Source organism: Typha latifolia, chromosome 9 (genome assembly GCF_019914945.1).
Source record: "Typha latifolia isolate L0001 chromosome 9, TyphaL0001v2, whole genome shotgun sequence".
NCBI classification, from domain to species: Eukaryota; Viridiplantae; Streptophyta; class Magnoliopsida; order Poales; family Typhaceae; genus Typha; species Typha latifolia.
The window spans coordinates 3,792,337-3,814,061 of record NC_133094.1 but is presented as its reverse complement, the minus strand read 5'-3'; the positions used below and the strand labels follow the sequence as shown (position 1 = coordinate 3,814,061).

Genomic DNA, 21,725 nt, shown 5'->3' with positions numbered 1-21,725 from the left:
TCATCATGTCCAGCCTCTGGAGTGGAATAGAAGTGGTCCATGAGTCGAGTGCGCAACCCATCATCCGCGAGCACCTGGATAAGCCCTTTGTCCAATAGTAATCCATCCCGGCTCTCAAGCTTAGGGTGGCTCGCTAGGCTGTCCAACAATTGCTGCATCAATCTCAATATCTTCAGATCAATTGTACCGCTCTTCCGGAAGTCCTCGAGTAATAGAAAACTTGGCATCAATATGGTCGCCAACTCCGCCCAGGATAGTGCAATCGCTGCCCTATTCTCCGCCTCTTTGTATAGTAGCTCATAATCATATCCTAATAGTTTGGTTACCTATCTCTGCTATACCGGAGTATGTATGCGCTGACTCATGAAATAGGGAAGGCTCCGCTAATCTGTCTAAATCACGAACTGCCCTCCAATCAGATAGGGCCACCATTTAGTCACCGCATGCAAAATGGCAAACATCTCGTGCTCGTAAGTAAGCAGCTGTTGTGACCTCCCAGACAAAGCCTTGCTAAGATAAGCTATAGGCCTTCCCTTCTACATAACTATGGTGTCAATTTCCACCCCAAAGGCGTCACACTCAACCACGAACTGCAGTGTAAAATCTGACAGTGCTAGCACAAAGGGAGTGGTCATGGCGACCTTCTGCTTCTCGAAAGCTCAAGTTGCTTCGTCAGTCCACTCAAAGACGTCCTTCCTTAGCAAAGATGTGAGTGGGACTGCTATCTTGTTGTATCCTACCACGAACCGACAATAGTAGCCCGTCAAGCCAAGGAAGCCACGTAGCTCCCAGACTATCCTCGGTTGCGTCCAGCCGACCATGGAAGAAACCTTACCTGGATCAACTACCACACCCTCGACTGAAATGATGTAGCCGAAGTACTTCACTAAGCGTTACCCCCATAGGCACTTGCTCTTCACCTTCATGGAATGCTCGACTAACAAGTTCAACACAGCTCGTAAGTGCTCCATGTGGTCCGACCAAATCTTGTTGTACACAAGAATGACATCAAAGAATACCAACACGTACCGCCGGAGGGGTTGGCATATGTCATTCATTAGACTCTGGAATGTCGTTGGCACGTTCGTCAGCCCAAATGGCATGACTCTAAACTCGCAGTGCCCATCATAAGTCTGAAATGCTATCTTATGCACATCCTTTGCCCAGACTCAGATCTAATGGTACCCTACACGGAGGTCAAGCATGCTAAAGTAGAACGCCCCTATCAGCTCATCCAGCAGCTCCTCAATAACCAGTATAGAGTACCGATCCTTAACGGTGATGATGTTTAGCACACGGTAGTCCACGCAAAAATGTCAACTCCCGTTTTTCTTCCTTACTAGTAGGATCAGCGAAAAATACGCACTCCAGCTCGGCTGAATGATGCCCTGCTCCAACATTTCGGTGACTATCCTCAAAATCTACTTCTGTACATGTGGGTATCGATAGGGACGAACGTTAGCCGGCTCAGCCCCTCGCACAATCTCAATCCTATGGTCAACTCGCCTAGCAAGAGGTAGCCCCCTCGGGGCCTCAAAACAATCCAACAAAGTTAGTCAACAATTGGATTAGATCAGTAAGTTTACCTGAGCTAGGAGTGGGCTGAGGTACAATCAAAGCCAGCTGCAAAAAAAAAAAAAAGAAAAAGAAAAGCTCTCCGACGCCCGACACACCAATCAGCGGTTGAAGCATAGGGTGCAGCTAATTTCAGACCCCATCTAATCTCACCACTCGTCCGTCCCTCCAAAAGGTGAGTCACATATATTAGAAGTCAAATATAACCGAGCCAAGACTCTAGAACCAGTAGGTGCCCAAAAACATGTCTACCCCATGAGTGACAAGGGGTACAAATCCACTATGAAGTTATGGCCCTGCACCCTCAAGGAGATCCCACGACATACACTCTCCGCTCGAAGCTTTGTGTCGTCCCCGATGGTCACCTCAAAGTCAATGGTAGGCTCGACCTCTAATCTAATCCTCCGTACGAGTCGCTCGTCCAAGAAATTGTGTACTCCCACTGTAGATGAGTATGTGTACGCAGTGCTCTTGACCACCCCATCCACCTATAGGGTCTTTGGAGTGCTTGTCCCCGAGTAAGCATGCATGGAGATCTCGGTATGAAGATCTCAGCACAGATATCCTCCTCCAGGCTCTCATCTACAATCCCCACCATATCCTCGACAGCCACGTCACCTCCATCACCTCATTGCCTATGTTATCATGATCGTCGATCAGCATCACATTCCTGATGGCTCTGACGCAATGGTGGCCCGGGGTGAACCACTCATTGCATCGAAAGTACAACCCCTTAGCCCAGCACTCCTCCAACTGTATAGGCATGAGAATTCAAACCACGGGTCGTGCACCTCCTCTGGGACACGCAGCTAGTCTCGGTGTTATCCTCATGCCAAAGAGGGTAGGAGTAGTCCTCATTGCCATAGTTCCCAGTTTCGGCCGATCCCGAGTGGGATCGGCCGAAACGGTTCGAAATCGGCTATATTGGCTGGTTTCGGCCCTACCTGCTTGCTGCTAGCGGCTGTAGCAGACAGCTGCTGTTGATGCTGCTAGCTATTGCTGACAGCAGCAGCCAGCAGCTACAGAGAGAGAAAGAGACAGAGGAAAAGATAAAAAAAAGAGGAAAATATAAAAAGAAAAAGTGAGAGAGAGAATGGATACCTCAGACTAACAGTTAGAGGAATAAGAAAGAAGAGAGGAAGGAAGAGAGATTTTTACTTTTTAGACTTTATATGTGAGTAATTATTATTTCTTATTTTCTTATATTTTTTTCTAAATTTTTAGAAATGTCTCAACATTTTTAAATAATATTTAGAATTTTATTTAATTAAAATAGTCTAATCCGATTCAGGCAGCTGATACAGCCGATACGTATCGCTTTTCCGGACGGCTGATCCCGATCCCGATACCGATTTTCGAAACCTTGCTCGGTGCAACTATCAGCCCACTGCACTCCCCCGGTGTATTCAAGGTAATCTTGCCGTCCTAGTTAATCCATAAAGTCCTCAAAGCACTCCTCAAGGTCGTGTGCTTTTGCTCTATCCGCATGGCATCCTCGAAGGCCTCGCTAAAGATCCGAGATCGTAAGGAAAGGACGTCGACCTTGACCTTCTCGCATAACCGAAAGATGAATGTGCTGATCAACAGTTGCTGCAACCAAAGGGGTCGGCACTGGCTACTTACGCACTCAAACTCCTCTTGGTACGTGGCTACAAATGTCTATTGAACCAATTTAGAGAGCGTAGTGTGGTAGTCCTCAAAGCCATAGGTCCCAAATCGTCTCGAGAGCCCCTTGATGAACTCAATCCATGTCCCGAACAACTAGTGAGCGCTCACTGACTAGTAGCAATGTAGTGCAGCGCCCTCTAAATGGAAGCTCGCCAATAACACCTTAGCGTCTTCCGATGTGATCTGGTACTCAAAAAACTGCTCAACTCAAAAAATCTAATCTAATAGATTACCTCCTTCAAACTTTGGAAAGTCGAGCCATGTAGTGCGTCTGCGGATGCCATTATCGCGGTTGGGGTCATACGCCATCCTCAGTCTGATCATAGGTGGGGGAAGGATCTATACCCCCAGATCACGAGGCCTCCAATCATCCCCATTTCGACGCATCCCCAAGCCTTCTTGGTTCAACTAAGGGGCCACCGCAGCAACATCACGTTCTTGGTTCCAGCCTGCCTTGTGATCCGTTCCCTCCTTACCTAGTCCATAGGCAGCTTCAGGATGGACCATAGGATCTAGTGGAGGCAGTGGAGAACCCCTAGCATCCCAAGTGAAGATGGAAGGTGGCGATAAGCCAGTGACCACTTGCGTCTCAGGCGCGTGCCCTCACTCGCGAAGGGGGTCATGGGTCGGCCCACCATCTTCTCGCCTAGAGGAGATCGTGAAGGGTAGTCTCATACCTATGAGCTGCATAAGAAGTGGAGCTGGTCCGCCAATTGTTTGCTGATGACCAAAGATTTCATATCAGCTTTCAATCTTCTCGTCTCTTCTTGGGATCTTTCTTGTAGCTCTAGTAATTTTTGGAGGAGGATAGTAAGGCTCTTGCTATGAAGCTCCTCTCACTGGCGGCATGCTCGGTGCGCTCAAGAACGACTTGGTTTCTACCGAAACAACAGCGCTGGTTAGGAGCTCCCCCTCGACTAGTGCATCTGCCGTCGCTCTCCTATTCGCCACCGACCTTGTGGTCGTCATAGTCCGAGAAAGGGTTGAGCTCTGATACCACTGTTGTGATCGAAAGGAGGAAAGGAAAAGCGAGGTGCTCAATTGAGAAGTAAAGGTGATAAGCGGTGGGAGTGTCAATGGGGTTGTATTTGTTTTGGTGAGATGGGGACGAGTGTGGCTGGGGTGGGAGAGGCTACTATGGTAGTAGCATGGCGATGGTATAACCGTGGCTAAAGGTCGGCAATGATGGGAGTTGAGTGGGGCAGCAACTGTTGTTGGTTGAAAGGAAAGAGAGAACTAAAGGGTAAGGAAGAAGAGTGGGTTTTAGCCAAGGAGGGGTGAATCTATCAGCTAAGGGGGGCCTCAGTCTAGGAGCCGTCAACTGGTAGGGAAGTTGACTGAGAGAGACAGAGAGAGGGTGGAAGAAAAAATAAAGAAAATTCTCATTGATTCCCTTAGGGTGCTCACCACACTCACCACACCTTTATAGTACATTTTAGGTTACTTTCTCTCTAAACAACCTTAAACTAGACTCAATTTGACCAGACCAACCCTAACTAAACCAACCAGCCCTGGGTTGGTTCACAACAACCTTGACTCAACTAGACCAACCAGCTCTGGGCTAATTCACAAGAGAGAATATTGCATTAAATAATATCGATAATCTTCAATCATATTAATAATAATGACTTTATTTATTGACACAAGAATAACGCTAAAGTTGATTTGACGGTGATTTAAGAAAATAGAAAATAGGAAAAAGCAAAAGAAACAAAATAAGCTCCATATTGACACGGGTTAGGGCACGGCTCGATAAGGGCGTGTGCTAGGAGCCCATTGGCATGGGTCAGCGCGCAATTGACATGGCTCAGTACGAGGGTGTGCCACTAGCACACCTCGTATCAAGTGTCATGACATGTCGACCGACACAACCATCATTGGTTTCAATCAGATTTCAATAAGAAGTCTAGAGATTTTTTAACCTTATGTTATAGAGAGCAAGGCTTGCTATTGTTTGACACAATATTAACACATTTCAAGAATGATCATGCACGGTAACACAAAATGTCATTTGAATTTAGGGGCTATATCAGGTAGCATATCATACCTAGTGTAAGAGATATCATCAACAGTTCCTTTGACCAACTTATCTAAAGCATCAGAAGTGATTGTCAAAATCATTAACTTTTTACCCAAAAGCTAAATTTACTTTGGATCATTTCACATAATCCCTCTATCTACACTCCTAGTGAAAGCCCCCAAAAAAGATCGTTGCATGCAATATCTAAATCTTAGAAAGCTGGGCTTCTCAAGACCCATTACCTGTGGAATTGAACAATGGGTTTGCATCTTGTCTACATCCTATAGCGGACCAACAATACAAATGATAAACAAGAAATATTTAGGTTCTAAGACTTGATTCAGTTCGGATGTGCATTCCTACTCTTATTGTGACACGTGGAGGGTTAATTAATTGGCCAGAAGTTCATTTTACTTTCCAAGAGTAACAAGTAGTTGAAAATACAAAATTCTCAAACACAACTTATGATTCTGCATGCACATCAGAAAAGATATTTTAATCACTGATAAAAACCTTACATGCAATATGTGAATCTAGTAGAACACTAACTGTAAGTGATAACAAGCCATAATTCAAGCTCACCGATTCTACAAATCAAGCACACATCATGGTATAGTACAACAGCAGGAGAGTATATACAAAATTGAAGAAGCAAATAGTCAAATATTATGGTCCTTCTAATGAGCATTCTGTGTGCAAGCATATAATTAGACTATGCCAAGGCAAGTTATAAAACATACAGCAACTAGCTTCCAAAATCAAAATTTATGGAAAGAAGATCTCGTTAACCATATCATGCCTAATAAAAGCGATAAGTATCCACTCACGTTAAAATGATCGATTAGCTCTTGCAGGTCGTCCTTGCGATGAGCAACCTTTCTTCCTGTTCCAAACCAGAAAAATAATAGAAACTAAAAAGTTTGGATGAGAACTTTAAGTCATTAGTAGTAGATAAAATTTGATAGAATGAAAAATAATATCATAGGTAACTGCAAATAAACAGATTTTATTTTTAATTCAAAGATACGTACATAGGAAAGAGGAATAGAAATAAAATACGAATGCAAAAAACTTGCCGCTTTGAAAGCTAACCGTCCACTAAAATCACCGCAAAATAGATGCATGATACACACCAGGGTAGAAATCAAAGAAGCAACTCAAGTAACCTTGATAGTCCTTTAAGAAAATGGAGCTAGCCGACTCTGTAATCCTGCGTTCAATGATAATTGAATCACCGTAAACTTCATGCTTAAAAGCGTCTTCTCCTTGATTCTTGACATGCACAAAAATGGCTGCAAAACTACAAGTTAAATTCATGATAAGCCACATCAGACTTTGAAAGACTTTAGTTAGAGAAACATGAAATCAATTTGAGTGATCCTATTAGCTCAATCAGAGCAAATATTTATCTTAACAACACACTAAATTATAAGGAGAGCAGGGCAGAAATATAGTATTGGATGGCTTGCAAAAATGTCAAACTAAGAAAACCAAGAGACAGAAAACATATATAGAGGAAAGAAGGTATCACTGTCACAAAAGATCATTGGAAGATAGTTGGACACATCTAGCAAAGATACTTAGTACATCCAATAAGGAATGGCTCAAATCATGTGAAAGGTGTCAAATAAGAGGAGAACAACAAAGACTTTATAGGAAGTAGTATACTACGGACTTTAGTAGGCCTTTTAGACATTTACATTCACTCTCCTCTTCACAAACATAATAAATTTAAAAAATAGGGTCTCTTAGTGCATGAGGTCCCCTCTAGACAAAGTCAGTGGAGGGAAGATGTAAGCACCCTTACACTCAATTCTAAAAAGGTTTTTTGCAACTTTAGCCCACGACCTCTTGAAAGCAAGGGAAAAGCATACCAAGCAATGCAATCTTATAGCAAATCCTCTTCAACAAACTAAAAATGATGTGTGGTGGTGGTTATATCTTGGCCAAGTATATATGTTATACTTATAATCACTTTAAGGAATTATAATCTTTTTACCAATGTATCACAAGAATCCTTGCATTCTGGATTTTCTCAGTAATAAATAAAGGTACAAGATCCATGGCATATATTTTATTTCCAAAAAGTTACATGGTCTACTCTGCCCAACTGAGAAGCAGATGCAATGCCACCTCAGACATACTGTTCTCCTCACGTAGGGTCTATTTGGTCATAAAGGGAAGTCCGTGTTAGTGTCCCCTCCAACAAGGATTACTTCTCATTCTTCATCGCCGACATACATTGCTACCATCATATGGAATTACTAAAGCAAAATTAAACCGGTAATCCGACCTCTAAGATAGTAAAAGAGAAAAGGAACACTATTTGAGTATTTTCATGATTATAAACAGAAGAATAAAATCTCTTTTCCACAACTATTGAATTCTAACTTATTTTTTATCCTACAACCTACAATTGATATTTGATACTCCCCAACAAAAAAGCACATGGGAGAAACCCACGCATCAGGATTGAAATCACCTGCAGCCGGTCTTTATGAAATCCTTCAAAGTGGCTGCCCTTTGTGTCCCTTTAGCCCGGCAGCCGAACGCAACACAAAGCGCCGTAAGTATCGCGCTCTTCCCGCCTACGAGCAGCATCAAACAGGCCCGGTAAGAAGATATCAAAGAGAAAAAAAAAAAAAAAAAAAAAAAACAGCAAACGAAAAGAATTTAGAGAAAGAAAGATTTCTTACTTCCATTCTGGCCGGTGATGAAGTTGACCCAATCGCCGAACTCGATCTGGAGGCTGCTGTGGCACATGAAGTTCTCGAGACGGATCTTTGATATGATCCCCGCACCCGACCTCGCCGTGATCCCGCAGGGTTCGAGCAAAACCCTAGAGTCGCCCATCTAGGGTTTTGAGAAGGGAAGCGGAGAGAACCGAGGACGGAGAGACGGGAGACGAAGGGAAGGAAAAGGAGAGGAGAGAAGTGACAGCCCGCCAAAACGGGAGGGTAGCGCAGTCCGCTGGGCGCCCTTAGAAAAAAAAAAGTACGGGTGAAGGTCATAAAAGGACGAAAATGTCCCCAAATATAGTAGTATCCGTTCCTCCGTGCCTTTTGGTTGGTGCACAAAATATACTTCACAATTAAATACTTACTTATATATTTTTATGTGATAAATTATTTATAAAATTTTATTTCACATTGTGATAAAATTATCTTAGTACAATTAACATATTTATTCATAATTAGTGATTAAATATAAATTCTTGTGTAAATTTATTTAAAGTAATTATTACATTTTACAACAAACAATAAAGCACAAGTAAAATTATAAATATGCCTAATTTATATTTAAAAGCTGCATATAAAACAAATTTGACAGTTTCGATTCTAAGATAATACAGAGTTTCAAAAGATTATCGTTGGGCTTGACTCTAAACAGCTTGTGGACATCTTATGCAAACCAAATGATCCTCCTTGGTGCATTGCTCAGTATGTATATGATTGTCATAAACTTTTCGTGTTTTTTTTTTCTTTTTTCTTTTTTTTTGTGTGATTACAAAGTGGTAAAATTTATGTAGGAAGTGTGACATGGTAGCCAAAATAGATCATGGAAAATATTACATGGTAGCTAACATAATTCGTTTGTCAGGAACTAGGTGTAGGATAGAGGAAATAGGGACATGCCTTAAATAACAGATTGGTCAAAAACTCAACAAAAGTCCGTCTAACCAGATCTAATTGCAACCCTTAGCTCAAAGCTAGTGAGTAGTGAGAGCCACTTAGCACTGTTCAAAATAGTTCTTATATAGTGTACAGTAGAAAGTTTTAATTAAAAATCTTGGTCTCAGTTTGCCCGGATTCAAGTATTGTGTAATTCTAAAGAACATGCTTGAGCTCCAGTTATTGGTTGAGAATTACACATTGCATGGAGACAGAAGACAATATTATCTGTATTCCTCTGGAAGACGATACCCAGTCATTACAATTTTATCAGAAAACATTTTGCCAATCTTGGGCATAATGTGCCAGTGCAGCGTCAAATTGAAGTCCTTGCCTCTTAGATTGCTTCCCTGTGATCAAAAGGAGGAAAAATTAAGTTCAAAGTAATGCGTACAACTAAGGCACAAGCAAATGCATACAAGAAGGGAAGAAGGTAAACAAGTCAAAAACTCTAAAACAGGGGAGTATGAATAAAGGAATTCAGTGAATCATGAAGTACAAATATATGTGATTCAATTGAGAAAACCATCTTACTAGAGAAAAACTTAAACCTGACTAATAAGCTGAGTAATTCTTTATTCGGATGGTAAGCAAGCATGTAATTGCTCTGCTTGTGTGTCCAAGTTCTTAAAACCCATCACATTCCATCAGTATTACCTATGCATATGTTCCAGACTGATGTCAAGAGCTAGATAAGTAATCATTTATTTCAGAAACAGGTCGAAGAATTTATTTGGCATCCTACTACAGGATCAATTCATTCTCTTGATCCCAGATATTATAATTACCACAACTGTGTTCAAATCCTCCTGAACTATAATTTGCTTGATTGGATCAGGATCCACATGATTAAAGGTACAGCCATTTTTACTTGCTTTCCACAAAAATAATCAATTTTGTAACTCATAAAGTGCTTAATGTCCAGGAAAAGGTTCTTGCAGTACAAGAATTTATGTATGATAATTCAGACTAAATAGGTGATCACGGGAAGAAACTATTTGCTTGCCTGGTCAATGAAGCGATGATACTTATTGGTGGTGAGAATCTGAATGTTAGCATTCTCTTTTGATGGTATAATACCATCCCATAAAGAAACCTGTCATAATGAAACAAAAGCATGAAAAAGGATACAAGACATGCAATGGCAAAAGTAGAAACTGAAGAATGAAGATCAGAAATTTAACTTATATTGCCATTTTAAATTAGACACTTTCAAGGGCACATAGAATAAGAATCTACAGCCATGGATCAGATGTCTTCAGGAAGAAATTAAGTTTCCATACACTCTTTACTCTCTAAGGGCTCAGGTGCCTAATACAAGGCTCTAACAGTGGCAAACAATTAACACTGTTACATGTTTATGACTGCATTTAGATGCGGCAAAAATTTAACAAGTATTACATGATTATGACTGCATTTAGATGCAGCAGAAATTTAACAAGTATAACAACTGAACTAAAAGTACATTATAATCATAATCAACCCCATTTCTCAGAACTAAAAAAGAAAACCTTCTTCAGGTCTTGCCAGCACACCTTCAGATGACATGGTCAAACTAAAAGATGCATATCTCCTTCTCTTGTGCATGAATATTACTTTCCACATAAAACAATGCTTGCTCGTTTCATGGATGCATCTTAATTATTTAGAGTGCTCATGACCACCATGTTTGTGCGGTCATCATATACAACTTACAGGGCTTAGACTTTAGTCATCACTAGAGGGGTAGATCATTCTCCTACTTCATGTAGGTGACATTATTATTAGTGTTGACTCATCGACAACTCTAAAAACTCAAGCTAATAGCCAACAGTGGTTTATATCTCAAACTTCCCCTCATCCTCAAGACATTTTTAATGGTTTGAGAAGAATTAACAAGGTAAGTCTGGTTGGGATTTAAACCCAGGATCCCTGCTATCATCTCCATGATATAAAGCACAGATGTGGATATGAGATATAGGGATACGGCATGGATATGTCAATAAATAAATAATATATTTTTAATCTATTATCAATCAATATAATATATGGCAAAAAAACAATAACATAAAAAAGCTACAAATTTAGTATCACATGCCTAAAACTTTAAAATATAACATTGTAACATAAATTAATATGAAATTCAAAACGTTAGTGAGACATTGAAATCTAATTCAAGTATTCATCTACAACTAATTTGGATCTTTAAACAGCTTTCAAATTATATATTTAATTCATTATCAAATAAACAAAGCTAAAAGTATCATGAAGGAGTGGATGATCGTATATACATATAACGTATATGTTTTGTATCATCTGTTAGCAAAAAAAAAGGATCGGATGATCAAAAATATATATCCCGCCATATCGGAGCTGTATCTCATCGTATCAGAGCTAAATCTTGTCGTACTGGAAAACTAAAATTAATTTATTTTAATCTGGATACTCTATTCCTATTCAATTTGTATCGGGCCATATTGGGTATGGAAGGATAAACAAAGTATCCGTGCTAAATAGTCTCCAATGTTAACTCACCAACTCTAAAAAACTCAAGCTATTAGAAAACAATAGTTTTTATCTTTTCATATTAAAATTAAAGCTATTAAAAGCAATAACTTTTAACTTTTCATATTCTAACGATTATGTTAATGATTGATTGCTATTAGATCTCTACAAAAGCACATCTGAGCATCATTCCTAATGAATAAACTCTAATATTGTTCCATTACATAATGGTATCAGAGTAGGAGAATATGAGTTTGAAATTCCACCAAGCCTACCTTGTCAAATAAATAAAGAAAATCTTCATCCATTCAAGTCAAGTGTCCACTCAATCCTATCAAAACTGACCCAAGCCCAAAAGTGATCGAAAATGTTAGAATAATCACTCAAGCTAAGCACGAGGTACTTGCTTAAGTCTATATTTAGCTCGACGAAGACAACCGACATGAGACACAGAAACAAATAAGCTAGATGGAGGCTACACATTAACTGGTTTAGACAAATCACCATGAGGAAATGAATTACTAATAGGTGTTAAGACTTTAAGATTCAGAAAAGCAATTCCAACTTTGATTAGATCCCGAAATTTAGTATCAATAGTTTTAGTGGTTTTCAACAGTTTTGACCTAAGTCCAACATTTCTATTAAAAGGAACAAGATAAGTGTGATAAGAGCACAGAACGACAGTCCCGACTAATGACACTCTAAGTCTCTAACCTATCCCTATCCAAGGTCACGGGGCTTGTTGAGCAACTGCTCTTCTTCTAGAATATGAAAGCAAGAGATAGTGTGCTCTCCAGAATTTATCAAGTGAAATTATGTCTAAGAGGAACAAAGGTTCCCTACAGTACTAGTAGTGGTTATAATGATAAATATAATGAAATACCTGATTTAGCGCATTCTGAGTGGTCTCATATTCAGCCGCCAAAAAAACAAATACCTGTAATCACATATGACAACAGCTTGAGAGAATAGTTGCAAAAACTGTAGTCATTTTCAACCAAAGAAAGCAAATCGTAAGAATCATAACTCCAAGTCAAGAAATCTAATTTCAAAAAATCTCAGGTAATGACTCAAAATCTGCAAGAATACATATCTAGGACATTGTGCCAATGTAAGCAAATCAACATTAGTTGCATTGTAGCTTCAAGATATGGTGACCATAGGGAACTAGAAATCGAAAACAGTACAAAAAGTATTGTGCAACATCAGAAAAGAGAAATACCAAACAAGAAGTATAGTAGATGGTTACATTGTAGATGGTGCAAAAAAGAGAAGTATAGTAAAAGTACATTTGAGTAAAGATAGATCAATAGAAAAAAATAATAATAAAGCATCTGTGATCTACTTAGAATGTTAGCAACTTAGCATTTAAACACCTCAAACACAATCACCAAGCAACTTCCAGAAATTTGGATAAATAAGGATGAAATAGTTCAAAGGATGCTTATGAAAAATCCATGTCAGAGCAGATTTAAATTAGAAAGAAGAATAAAAAAAATTTGCCTTTATGCAATAGGCATCAAATTCTTCTCAATTACTTAACTCGTCAATTCTTTAACTCTTCTTTCTTGTCAAGCATCTAATCCTTTAAGGCGGTTTAGATCAGATTAATTCATTGATAAGTCTATCCCCATTTTCATTCCTCCATGCATCCACACTTATGTCAGATGAATATTTATCGCTTTTCCAGAAATATCTTGTTCATCACAATTGACATAATATCTAATTATAGATGATCTACAGAGAAATGGAATTCTCATGGAAAAAAATCCCACTTTTAAGGTCCATCCGGGACAAATGTATAAGAAGTTGCAAAATTACAATAAGCTATGATATCTTTTATCAGCAAATTGTATTTCAAATTGGAACAATAACTATTACATATCAGTGCATGACATAGCTAGAAATATCAAGGGTAGATTGTAACACAAAATACAAATGCTGGCCAGTAGTAAAAGAAAAAATAATCCAACCACCACTCATTGTCTTCAGTCTCCACATATTGTAGAAAATATACACGAGGAACAAATATGATCTATAATTTTGCACCTGCTTAGTATTCCAAGTGAACAAAGAAGAAAGGTCTGCCGATATGTTGAAAGTCAGGCTGACCTAAAAGCAAAAAGAAAAAGTGCAACACTTGAAGCATTAGAGTAAGTCAGATATCTCAGTCATACTATTTTTGAATCTTTCACAAATACACCAAAGTTGGGTAGATAACAATATCCCATCAGAATATGAGCAGATTAATTTGTTCCATTGTAATTATGCTCTTGGTATAAACACAATGTAAAGTAAATACTTAAATTGTTACAGGATAAATAACACGAAGGAAAAGAAATTAATAAGGTGCATAACTAAGTTCAGAGTTTTAACCCTGGAATTAGAACTTCCAGAAAAATGAAATAAGGATCACAAAAATACTAATTTACGACTAAAAGGAAATTCTGCCATTGTATATGAGAAAGAAATCAATCGTTTAACCAGCTCAAGATATTTTTTATAATTTTAAACAGGACCCTCATTTACATTTATTGTGCCTAAAGTGAAGAGTACTCCAGCTCCACCTATCCCTGCATCAGACATTATCTTATCCTCCTAGTCTAAAATCTATCCATGTATAGAAGAAATTCTGGAAGATTACTACTAGATGCATAAGCAATTAAGCATAAACTGTAGATATAATGAAGACAAGCTTTCTTCTTGATTTTCCTATAAAAAGGTACAGTTACAAATAAGAACAGTCATTTCAGCTCATGCGGCTAGACAACTATGAGATATCCCAATAGAGTAGGAAATAATCATAAATTGGTATCATGTGAACAAGCATGCATCCAATTATTCTTTAAATCATGAAAAATCATAACATCAGTTTCTAACTAGAAGAATGTTCTAGCGCACAAGTCTCCAGGCAATGCAGGATGGGGGCAAGATGAAACATTAAACAGTATTTTTCCCATTACCTGATAGGTGAATTCTATGAAATGAGCCAGCAGTACCAACATGCTTAAGGCATGCCATAACCACCACACACTAGGTAATAACACCCTCATTACTGAAGTTCATTACCACGTCACAGTCTGACATTCTATATATGCATTAACAGAAAGATAACATGTCGAAATGCATAAGCAAATGATTAAAAGGTCACTAGGATACCTTATCTACACAAAAGCAAGATATTCTCAGATATCTGTCATTATTCCTAGTACATCAACACCAACTACAGAAAGGACCTGATTTGAAATACTAACTAGTTAATAACTTAATATTCAACCAACAAACACTAGGGATATGCAATCTCATAATGATTGCTACCTAAACTTGCTAGGAGTTACGACAGCATAGTAATGCAATATAATTAATGATAACAACCTTCAGAGGTTCATGGAAAGAGAAGTATGGAATGTTAATGAATCATGCAAACCAACTAAAACAATGGATAGATATAATGATTCTTAAGATAGATGACACAACTGGGGCAGAAAATCACCTCATCATTCCCATGTGCTTGCTTGTGGAACCAATTTATCTTCAAGACCTGCAGTTGAATAAATTATTTGAATACACGAGCAGAATATCATATTAAATGATAAGTAACATTGGGTCAAGGTTTAAGTTTTGTCCTATTGAAATGATAGGAAGAATATGTATCACATCAATTCAGAAGAACCCAGAGTTTATCATTATGCCAGAAAAATCATCTAAAAGTGGTTTAACTTAGAGTTGTGATTCATAAACATAATTAAAAAAGTTTCCTCCAACGTTAATTTCCTTTCGCAATTACAACTAAAGCTTGAAACCAAAGGACAAAGAAAATATGTCGGTATCTTTTGAAGAGAAAGAAATACTTATATATAAGGAGAAGGGCGTTTTGTCCGTAAAAATTTTTAAATGGAGGGATCATCCCTCCATTCAATTTTTGAAATTTTTTAAACGCACTCCGTTAATTTGAATGAAAAAACTAACGGTCTCACTTTAATCGTGAGTACAAAGAAAAATAAATTGCTCATTTGCTCAGATGGTTCTCACCGAACATCTATTGTCCAAATTGTTCAGCTTTATTGTTGTTCATAAATATACTGCAGTTTAAGCCTGAAAAATTAGAGCATTTTATTCTTCTTACAGCCAAATTTTGAGTCGCAAAAAGATACCCGAAAGGAATATCGTTGAACTCCAAATTTTTTAATAGCTCCTAATAACGAAGGATACTCATACTAAAATAATGAGATAACATAAAACAATTATCTCAGATCCACCAACACCATACACACTAAGAACAAATCCCGTATTTGACATCGAGATGCACTAAAATTTCCCCATAAGATACAAAAAGAGAAATATTGACGCTAGAATCCACTCAAATGAGCATCCTTTTGAGACGATTCCAGTTTTCAAAGGTCGATTGCGAAAATTAGAAAACGATTAGGTATCAGACAATAGAAGGATAGAGGGGTATAAAGAGGACGTTGCTAAGATTACTTTGATGTCGGCAGTAGGGGAGGGCACGTTGAAGTTGTCGGAGAGAGAGGCGATGGTGCAGATCGCGGCTAGGATCGTCGCCGCGAACGTCACCACCGCGTTCGCTCGGTATCCGAACGAATGCATCGACGCTTATGTTTTGCTCTCTCTCTCTCCTCCCCTCTCTCTCTCTTCGTCGGAGATGTTTCGCTCGGCCGGGTTCGAAAAAGGAGCGGAGTTTTTGACCAAGCTCACCTAAACGTTATTTATCGAAATAAATCGCATTCCAAATCTAAAGCAGGTCTATTTTTATAAATTCAATATCATGTCAGAGTAAAATAGTGTATGCGCAAAAGTCACATTACTCCTATATGTACTAAAAAATCTTAAATCAGCTTTTATACATGTGTTAAAATAATACAACTAAATGATCAAAATTGTAATAACCAAAATAATAATAATAATAATAATAAAAATAAATAATAATTATTATTAATATAATAACTAATAATAATGTATTAAAAAAAAGAGACAAAAATGAAAAATATATATATATATATATTGGTGTTGCAACGTGGACGCGTGTTGGGGCGCCACGTGCGCCCACAACCATCAGCCCGGCCAACCGAGCCGGACCTGCTAGCTGCAGCGGGCCCCGCAGCCGCCGCCTTCCCTCTCTCTCTATATATCTCTCTCTTTCTCTCTCACATATTCTCTCTCTCCCTCTCTCTCTCTCTCTTTTCTCACATATTTTCTTACCGACGCCGATCTACCGCCGTCGTCGCTGCCGTCGCCGCCGCAACACCACCCTCACTGCCTCTCTCTCTTTCTCCCTCTAAATCTCTCTCTCTTTCGATCTCTCTCTCTCTCTCTCTCTCGAGCTCTCTCTTTCTCTCCTTCCCTTGCCGACGTCGGCCTACCGCCGTCGTCGTCGCCGCACCACCTTCTCTTTCTCTAACTCCCTCATTCTCTCTCTTACCCAACTCTCTTTCTCTATCTCTATCACCTCTCCTTTTCTCACCACCTTCTCTCTCTCTCTAACTTGCTCGTTCTCTCTCTACCCTCCTCTCTTTCTCTCCTCGCCGACGGCTTCTCGTTGTCGCCGTCGTCGCCGCCGCACCACCCTCTCTCTCTCTCTCTCTCTCTCTCTCTCTCTCTCTATATATATATATATATATATATATCACCTCTCTCTCTTGAGCTCTCTCCCTTCTCTTATCAACACTAGCCGCCGCTGTCGCTGTCGTCGTCGCCGCCGCCACTGCCGCAGCCTAGGTGAGCCTCCCTTCCTTCTCCTTCTCTTCTTCTTCTTCTTCTTTCTTCTTTCTTTCTTTCTCTTCTTCTTCCTCTCTTCTTCTTCTCCATTCTTGGCCCCCTCCTCTCTGTTGTGTAGCAGACAGTGTTGGAAGAGGACTATTATTATTATTTTTTATATAATTACTTCCTAATGATAAGTAACATAGTCTATTTAGGTAATTAATTATTTTGATAATTTATAACTAATATAATTTTACTAAGCATTTTAGTATAATAATTTATTAATTACAATTATAATATTGCCTATAAATTTATTTAGAGTTTTAGTTATTATTTATTAGTGAATATATGTAGTCTTATATTTATATTTAACTTATATTATATATGTCTATTTTTAGTATATTAGTATTGTCTAATAGTTTGTATAAAATGGAATACTAGAATTGCAGATTATTTTTGTATAATAGCATAATGATTATTTTATGTATAATCTAGGATTAGTTAAATAAGAGTAAGTATTACAAAATAACTACTAATAATATTATTCTATAATTATATTTTTATTAAATCATATATATAGTCGTCTTGATTATTTATAAAAAGGAGATAAATTACTATATACTTATTTTCTATAATTATCAAATTAGGATTTTATTAAATAAATATAAATAACATATTAATATTGCCACAATTAAATTTATCCTATAAATCTAATCAATATTAAACCTAATAAAATATTATATTTTACTCGAACGAATTATAATCAGATAAACAACTAACTTTATGTTACTTAAACATTTTCAGACTCTGAACCCCCTTATTTGAGACCCCAAGGATCTCACCAGCGTCGAGTGGCGGTTGATTGATGGACCCGAGGGATACGTGTATTGAGTCTTCTGATAAGATGTGAGTAGTTTTATCCCATAGATCCCTTTCTCAAATTAGGTTATATTATATATTATGTGCATGCATGTTTTGGCCTCTAGCATGATTATATGACTTTATATAGAGATAATTACAGTCGAGCATATTTTATCATGCATCTGATTAGGTTGACCTGGGATATGAGCACATTGGTGATATATAGAGATCATGAGAGATGATTCTACCGTTATGATTGTTTATCGAGTTGATCTATAGCATGAGTATGCATATAATAGATTAACATGAGTATGTATATGTTGACGATACAGTTGGAGACTACATTGCATCATTTTCTCTTGATTCTTATTCCACCTAAATTCTTGTTATGCATTGACTTGCTATCGTACTGGATATATGCATATGATCTGTCATTTAGAATAAAAGCATAAAATGTGATTGATAGGATAGTTGATAGAAAGCGTGAGGATACCCGAGTGGGCACGAGGGTTAGGACGCACTTGGTAGATGATTGATCGTTCAACATAGTTGCGATCATGTTGGCCTTACGTCCGAGGTCGTTAGTCTGTGTGCGCAGTAGACATTCGGACACATGCCGTTCGCTAGGGCATATGTGGCGAGTTATCCTCACGAGGTTTCTATCAGCTAGAAGAGTGCCCGGTCTAGATGGATGTTGATACCCTTAGCGGATGGCAGTGTATGATTATATTTGAGATACTCCTTGCAGATGGCAGAGTATGCTCTGAGCCTTCGGGCATGATGTTGAGACCGAGTATCGGGTGTTGACTGTGTACAGTGGTTTATTATGATGAAATTATACCAAGATGTCGGTGATGATTAATGATTGTGATGTTGAAAAATGCATATGATTTCATTATCATTTGGTAACCTGATTATCGAGTGATCAATATGCATTATATATGGTTGCATTTGATATCATAGCATGGTCATGATCGGCATGCATCATGTGTCATATTTGAGAGAGAGTTATGATGATGGTATGACATGGAGATTTATTTATACATTGTCGAGGATTATATATTCTACCAGTTATGACATGACATATTATCTATTTTTCATTTATGTATTATTGAGGAACATTCATATACTCATTCATGACATAATGCTCTTTCTGATTCATATTATCCAGTACATGATTTACTCTTTGTTTGACATCACTAATTCGGGGTAAAGACTATTCACTGAGCCTTTTGCTCATGACTCTCTTTATTTCTTTTCTAACCCCCTCAGATACGTGGTATGTGATAGCGACTTGAGATATCTTGAGAAGATATTTTAGAGCGATGATGATGTGAGCTATATATGCGAGACGGTATAGATGATAGTTTATATAGGAATTGAGTTCTACTAGTATTTGATATTTGTACTCTGTTGTATTAGACGATGAATTGTATAATACAGGTCGAATAATAGTGTACTATTATATTAGTCATTTTAGTTGTATCTTGATGGTTTGTTGTGGCCTATGTGGGTCCTGCCAGATTATGTAGTGGTTTAATGTATATTATTGTGGATTTGGATGTTCATATGTTAACATGTTTATTTGGTTAATAATATGATTTAATTGGTGATAGGTTATGTGATCATGGATATGTTAGCAGGTAGTATTTGATGATGCCATGATTGTATGTGTACAGGAGAGTATCTATGTATGACGGGCCCCGCCAGTCCTGTCGCATGCGCCGCGCGTGCGGTGTGGGCGCGTGGGCGTGCACGTACCCGTGCCGGGCGGGGGCGTTACAAAAATAATTATAATACTGAGTTAAATTTAACAGAAAATCTAAACGTTCCACTTTAACACCTGCTGCTATCATGACCATGATCATGTCTATTAAATACAACATTTGTGTAAGTCGGTGTCCAAAGATTTGTTTATTTTTATTACTTGATAGGGTGTAAACTAGCCGAGCCTGAGCGAGCTGGCTGCTGCTCAGGCTCGGCTTGAAATTAATTTCGAGCTTCTTTATTGGGCTCAGGCTTGGCTCGACTCAAGCATAATTGAGCCCGAGCCTGAAATGAGCCTATTATCAAGCCTCATTTAAACCGAGTTGGCTCGAGTTGGATTGAGTCAATTCGAGCCCAAGCCGAGCCACAACCTATTTAAAGTGAAAAAAAGCTAAAATTGAATAACAAATTTAATCTATAAATAAAATAAAAGCCAACCAAATTGACTATAAATTTTAAAGTTAATCAGTGATTAGTAATCATACCAATTTCAAAATTTTTACCAGTAAATATAACAAAAGCCAACTAAATGAACTTAAATTATACAAAAACTTTACTAAAGCCAACCAAATTATCACACCAATTGCAAAATGTTAACATAGTACCATTCATCAAAATTTGGCTTAAAGCAAATCCAAATTTTGACATCCAAATCATGTCTATCGCTCGCTATATATTACAATATAAAATACTTAACTTATATCTTGCCAAAAATTAAATAAAATCTAATAACATGTCAAATATTACAACTAAATTTATTTAGCACTCTTAAGTCTCAACACCAAAAATAAGCTTCATCCTATAACTGCAAAAAAAAATGGAAACAAGTTAATTGCAGCTTAAATATCATTGCAACCAGTATAAACAAACAATGATGGAAAATTTCAGAAAATTCAGCTGTTAATTAACTTAAACGTCATTGCTCTCAATTCAAAATATTTTTAATATATCCTTGCCTCTTCTATCATCTATGCAAATGAAAATGCTATACAAATGGAAAAGACATACATATGATACCTAAATATCAAACTACATTTGGAATCTTCACAAACACATTTTTCATCACCGATACCTAAAGAAAATAAGATTATAAAAAAGAAGTTAGCAATAGTTTATAAAAGCATAAAATGGGAAAATTTTATTATGAGAAGTATAGTACACATACCTTAGAGGAGCTGATTTAATGATTATCTAATCCAATTCCCTCCACATTATCAAAGCCTCCATTGTCTCTGAAGACAAAGAGTTTCAAAAATCATTTAAAACCCTACCGCCAGCGCTAAAAGTTGATTCAGATACAATAGTGGTAACAGGAACCGAAAGGATATCTCGAGTCATCTTGAAAATAATGGGAAATTTCAACATGTTTAGTCTCCACCATTCTAGAGCATCAAACTTGTTTGGTCAAATTTTGACCAAAAAATATTATATTTTATCAGATTGAGTACAGTAAGCCTTCATAAAAATATTTTAGTAATCTTTCATAGAAATATGCTTAGATTATTAATATCTGACGTGGGTACTGAAAAATAATAAGAATAGACTACATATTAGGTAGGGCCATGAGTGGGCAAAGACGTAGCCCGTGCCATTTATTACCACGTCAGGCTTGAGTCAAGTCGGGCCCATACCTAACTCGGGCTGGGTTTAACCTGGATAAAATGGGTAAGTTCAAGCCGAACTTAATCGGGTTGGTCATTTCTATCCTCGGGTAATAGGGGTGTCAAGTTTGACGAGCGGCTCGGGCTCTGCTCGACTGGTCCGGTCAAAAAACTCCTCTTATTTGATTCATTTGTCGCTGAAGAAGGCTCGTTGTCCGTAGGGCCAAAGACTTTGAAAGTTCCTAGAAACTCACATATTTTGGGATTTCCAAGGTGATTTTCGAGAAAGCTGCGGCGCCTGAACAATAGTGATCTTATATGGGGGATTTGGGGTGGGGGCATGAGGAGAGAATTCGCTTG

The 21,725-nt window shown here is 38.0% G+C and overlaps 2 protein-coding genes across 6 annotated transcripts in view; both read right to left on the bottom strand.

Annotated features, from left to right (window-relative positions):
• The window catches only part of LOC140795383 (structural maintenance of chromosomes protein 6B-like), a 34,616-nt gene extending 26,392 nt beyond the window's left edge, over nt 1–8,224 (bottom strand). For all 4 annotated transcript variants that reach the window (XM_073147914.1, XM_073147915.1, XM_073147916.1 and 1 more), the window contains exons 1-4: nt 7,960–8,224; nt 7,746–7,851; nt 6,430–6,563; nt 6,091–6,146 (exon numbers count right to left, since the gene is read on the bottom strand). In XM_073147914.1, coding sequence (XP_073004015.1) covers nt 6,091–6,146; nt 6,430–6,563; nt 7,746–7,851; nt 7,960–8,116 — 453 coding nt within the window. In that variant the 5' untranslated portion in view covers nt 8,117–8,224. The remainder of the gene's footprint in view (nt 1–6,090; nt 6,147–6,429; nt 6,564–7,745; nt 7,852–7,959) is intronic.
• A 737-nt stretch (nt 8,225–8,961) lies between these two features.
• Nucleotides 8,962–16,167, bottom strand: LOC140795817 (signal peptidase complex subunit 3B-like). Of its 2 annotated transcripts, XM_073148607.1 has the most exons (6): nt 15,901–16,167; nt 14,912–14,959; nt 13,468–13,530; nt 12,302–12,355; nt 9,941–10,030; nt 8,962–9,284 (listed from the first exon to the last, which is right to left on the bottom strand). In XM_073148607.1, exons 1-6 carry the CDS (start codon nt 16,024–16,026, stop codon nt 9,159–9,161), a joined length of 507 nt encoding a protein of 168 aa, XP_073004708.1. In that variant the 5' UTR covers nt 16,027–16,167; the 3' UTR covers nt 8,962–9,158. The 2 variants fall into 2 exon arrangements, with proteins under 2 accessions (XP_073004708.1, XP_073004709.1); XM_073148608.1 differs by lacking the exon at nt 13,468–13,530 and having other exon boundaries at nt 15,901–16,160.
• Nucleotides 16,168–21,725: the final 5,558 nt, after the last annotated feature.

Bases quoted from the DNA above. Each gene is read 5' to 3' on its own strand.
- LOC140795817 (XM_073148607.1), bottom strand. From the start codon at position 16,026: ATGCATTCGTTCGGATACCGAGCGAACGCGGTGGTGACGTTCGCGGCG. The intron at 14,960-15,900 runs GTAATCTTAGCA...ATTCAACTGCAG, and splicing joins CCCCTACTGCCGACATCAAA to GTCTTGAAGATAAATTGGTT. The intron at 12,356-13,467 runs GTGCAAAATTAT...ATGTGATTACAG, and splicing joins TCACTTGGAATACTAAGCAG to GTATTTGTTTTTTTGGCGGC.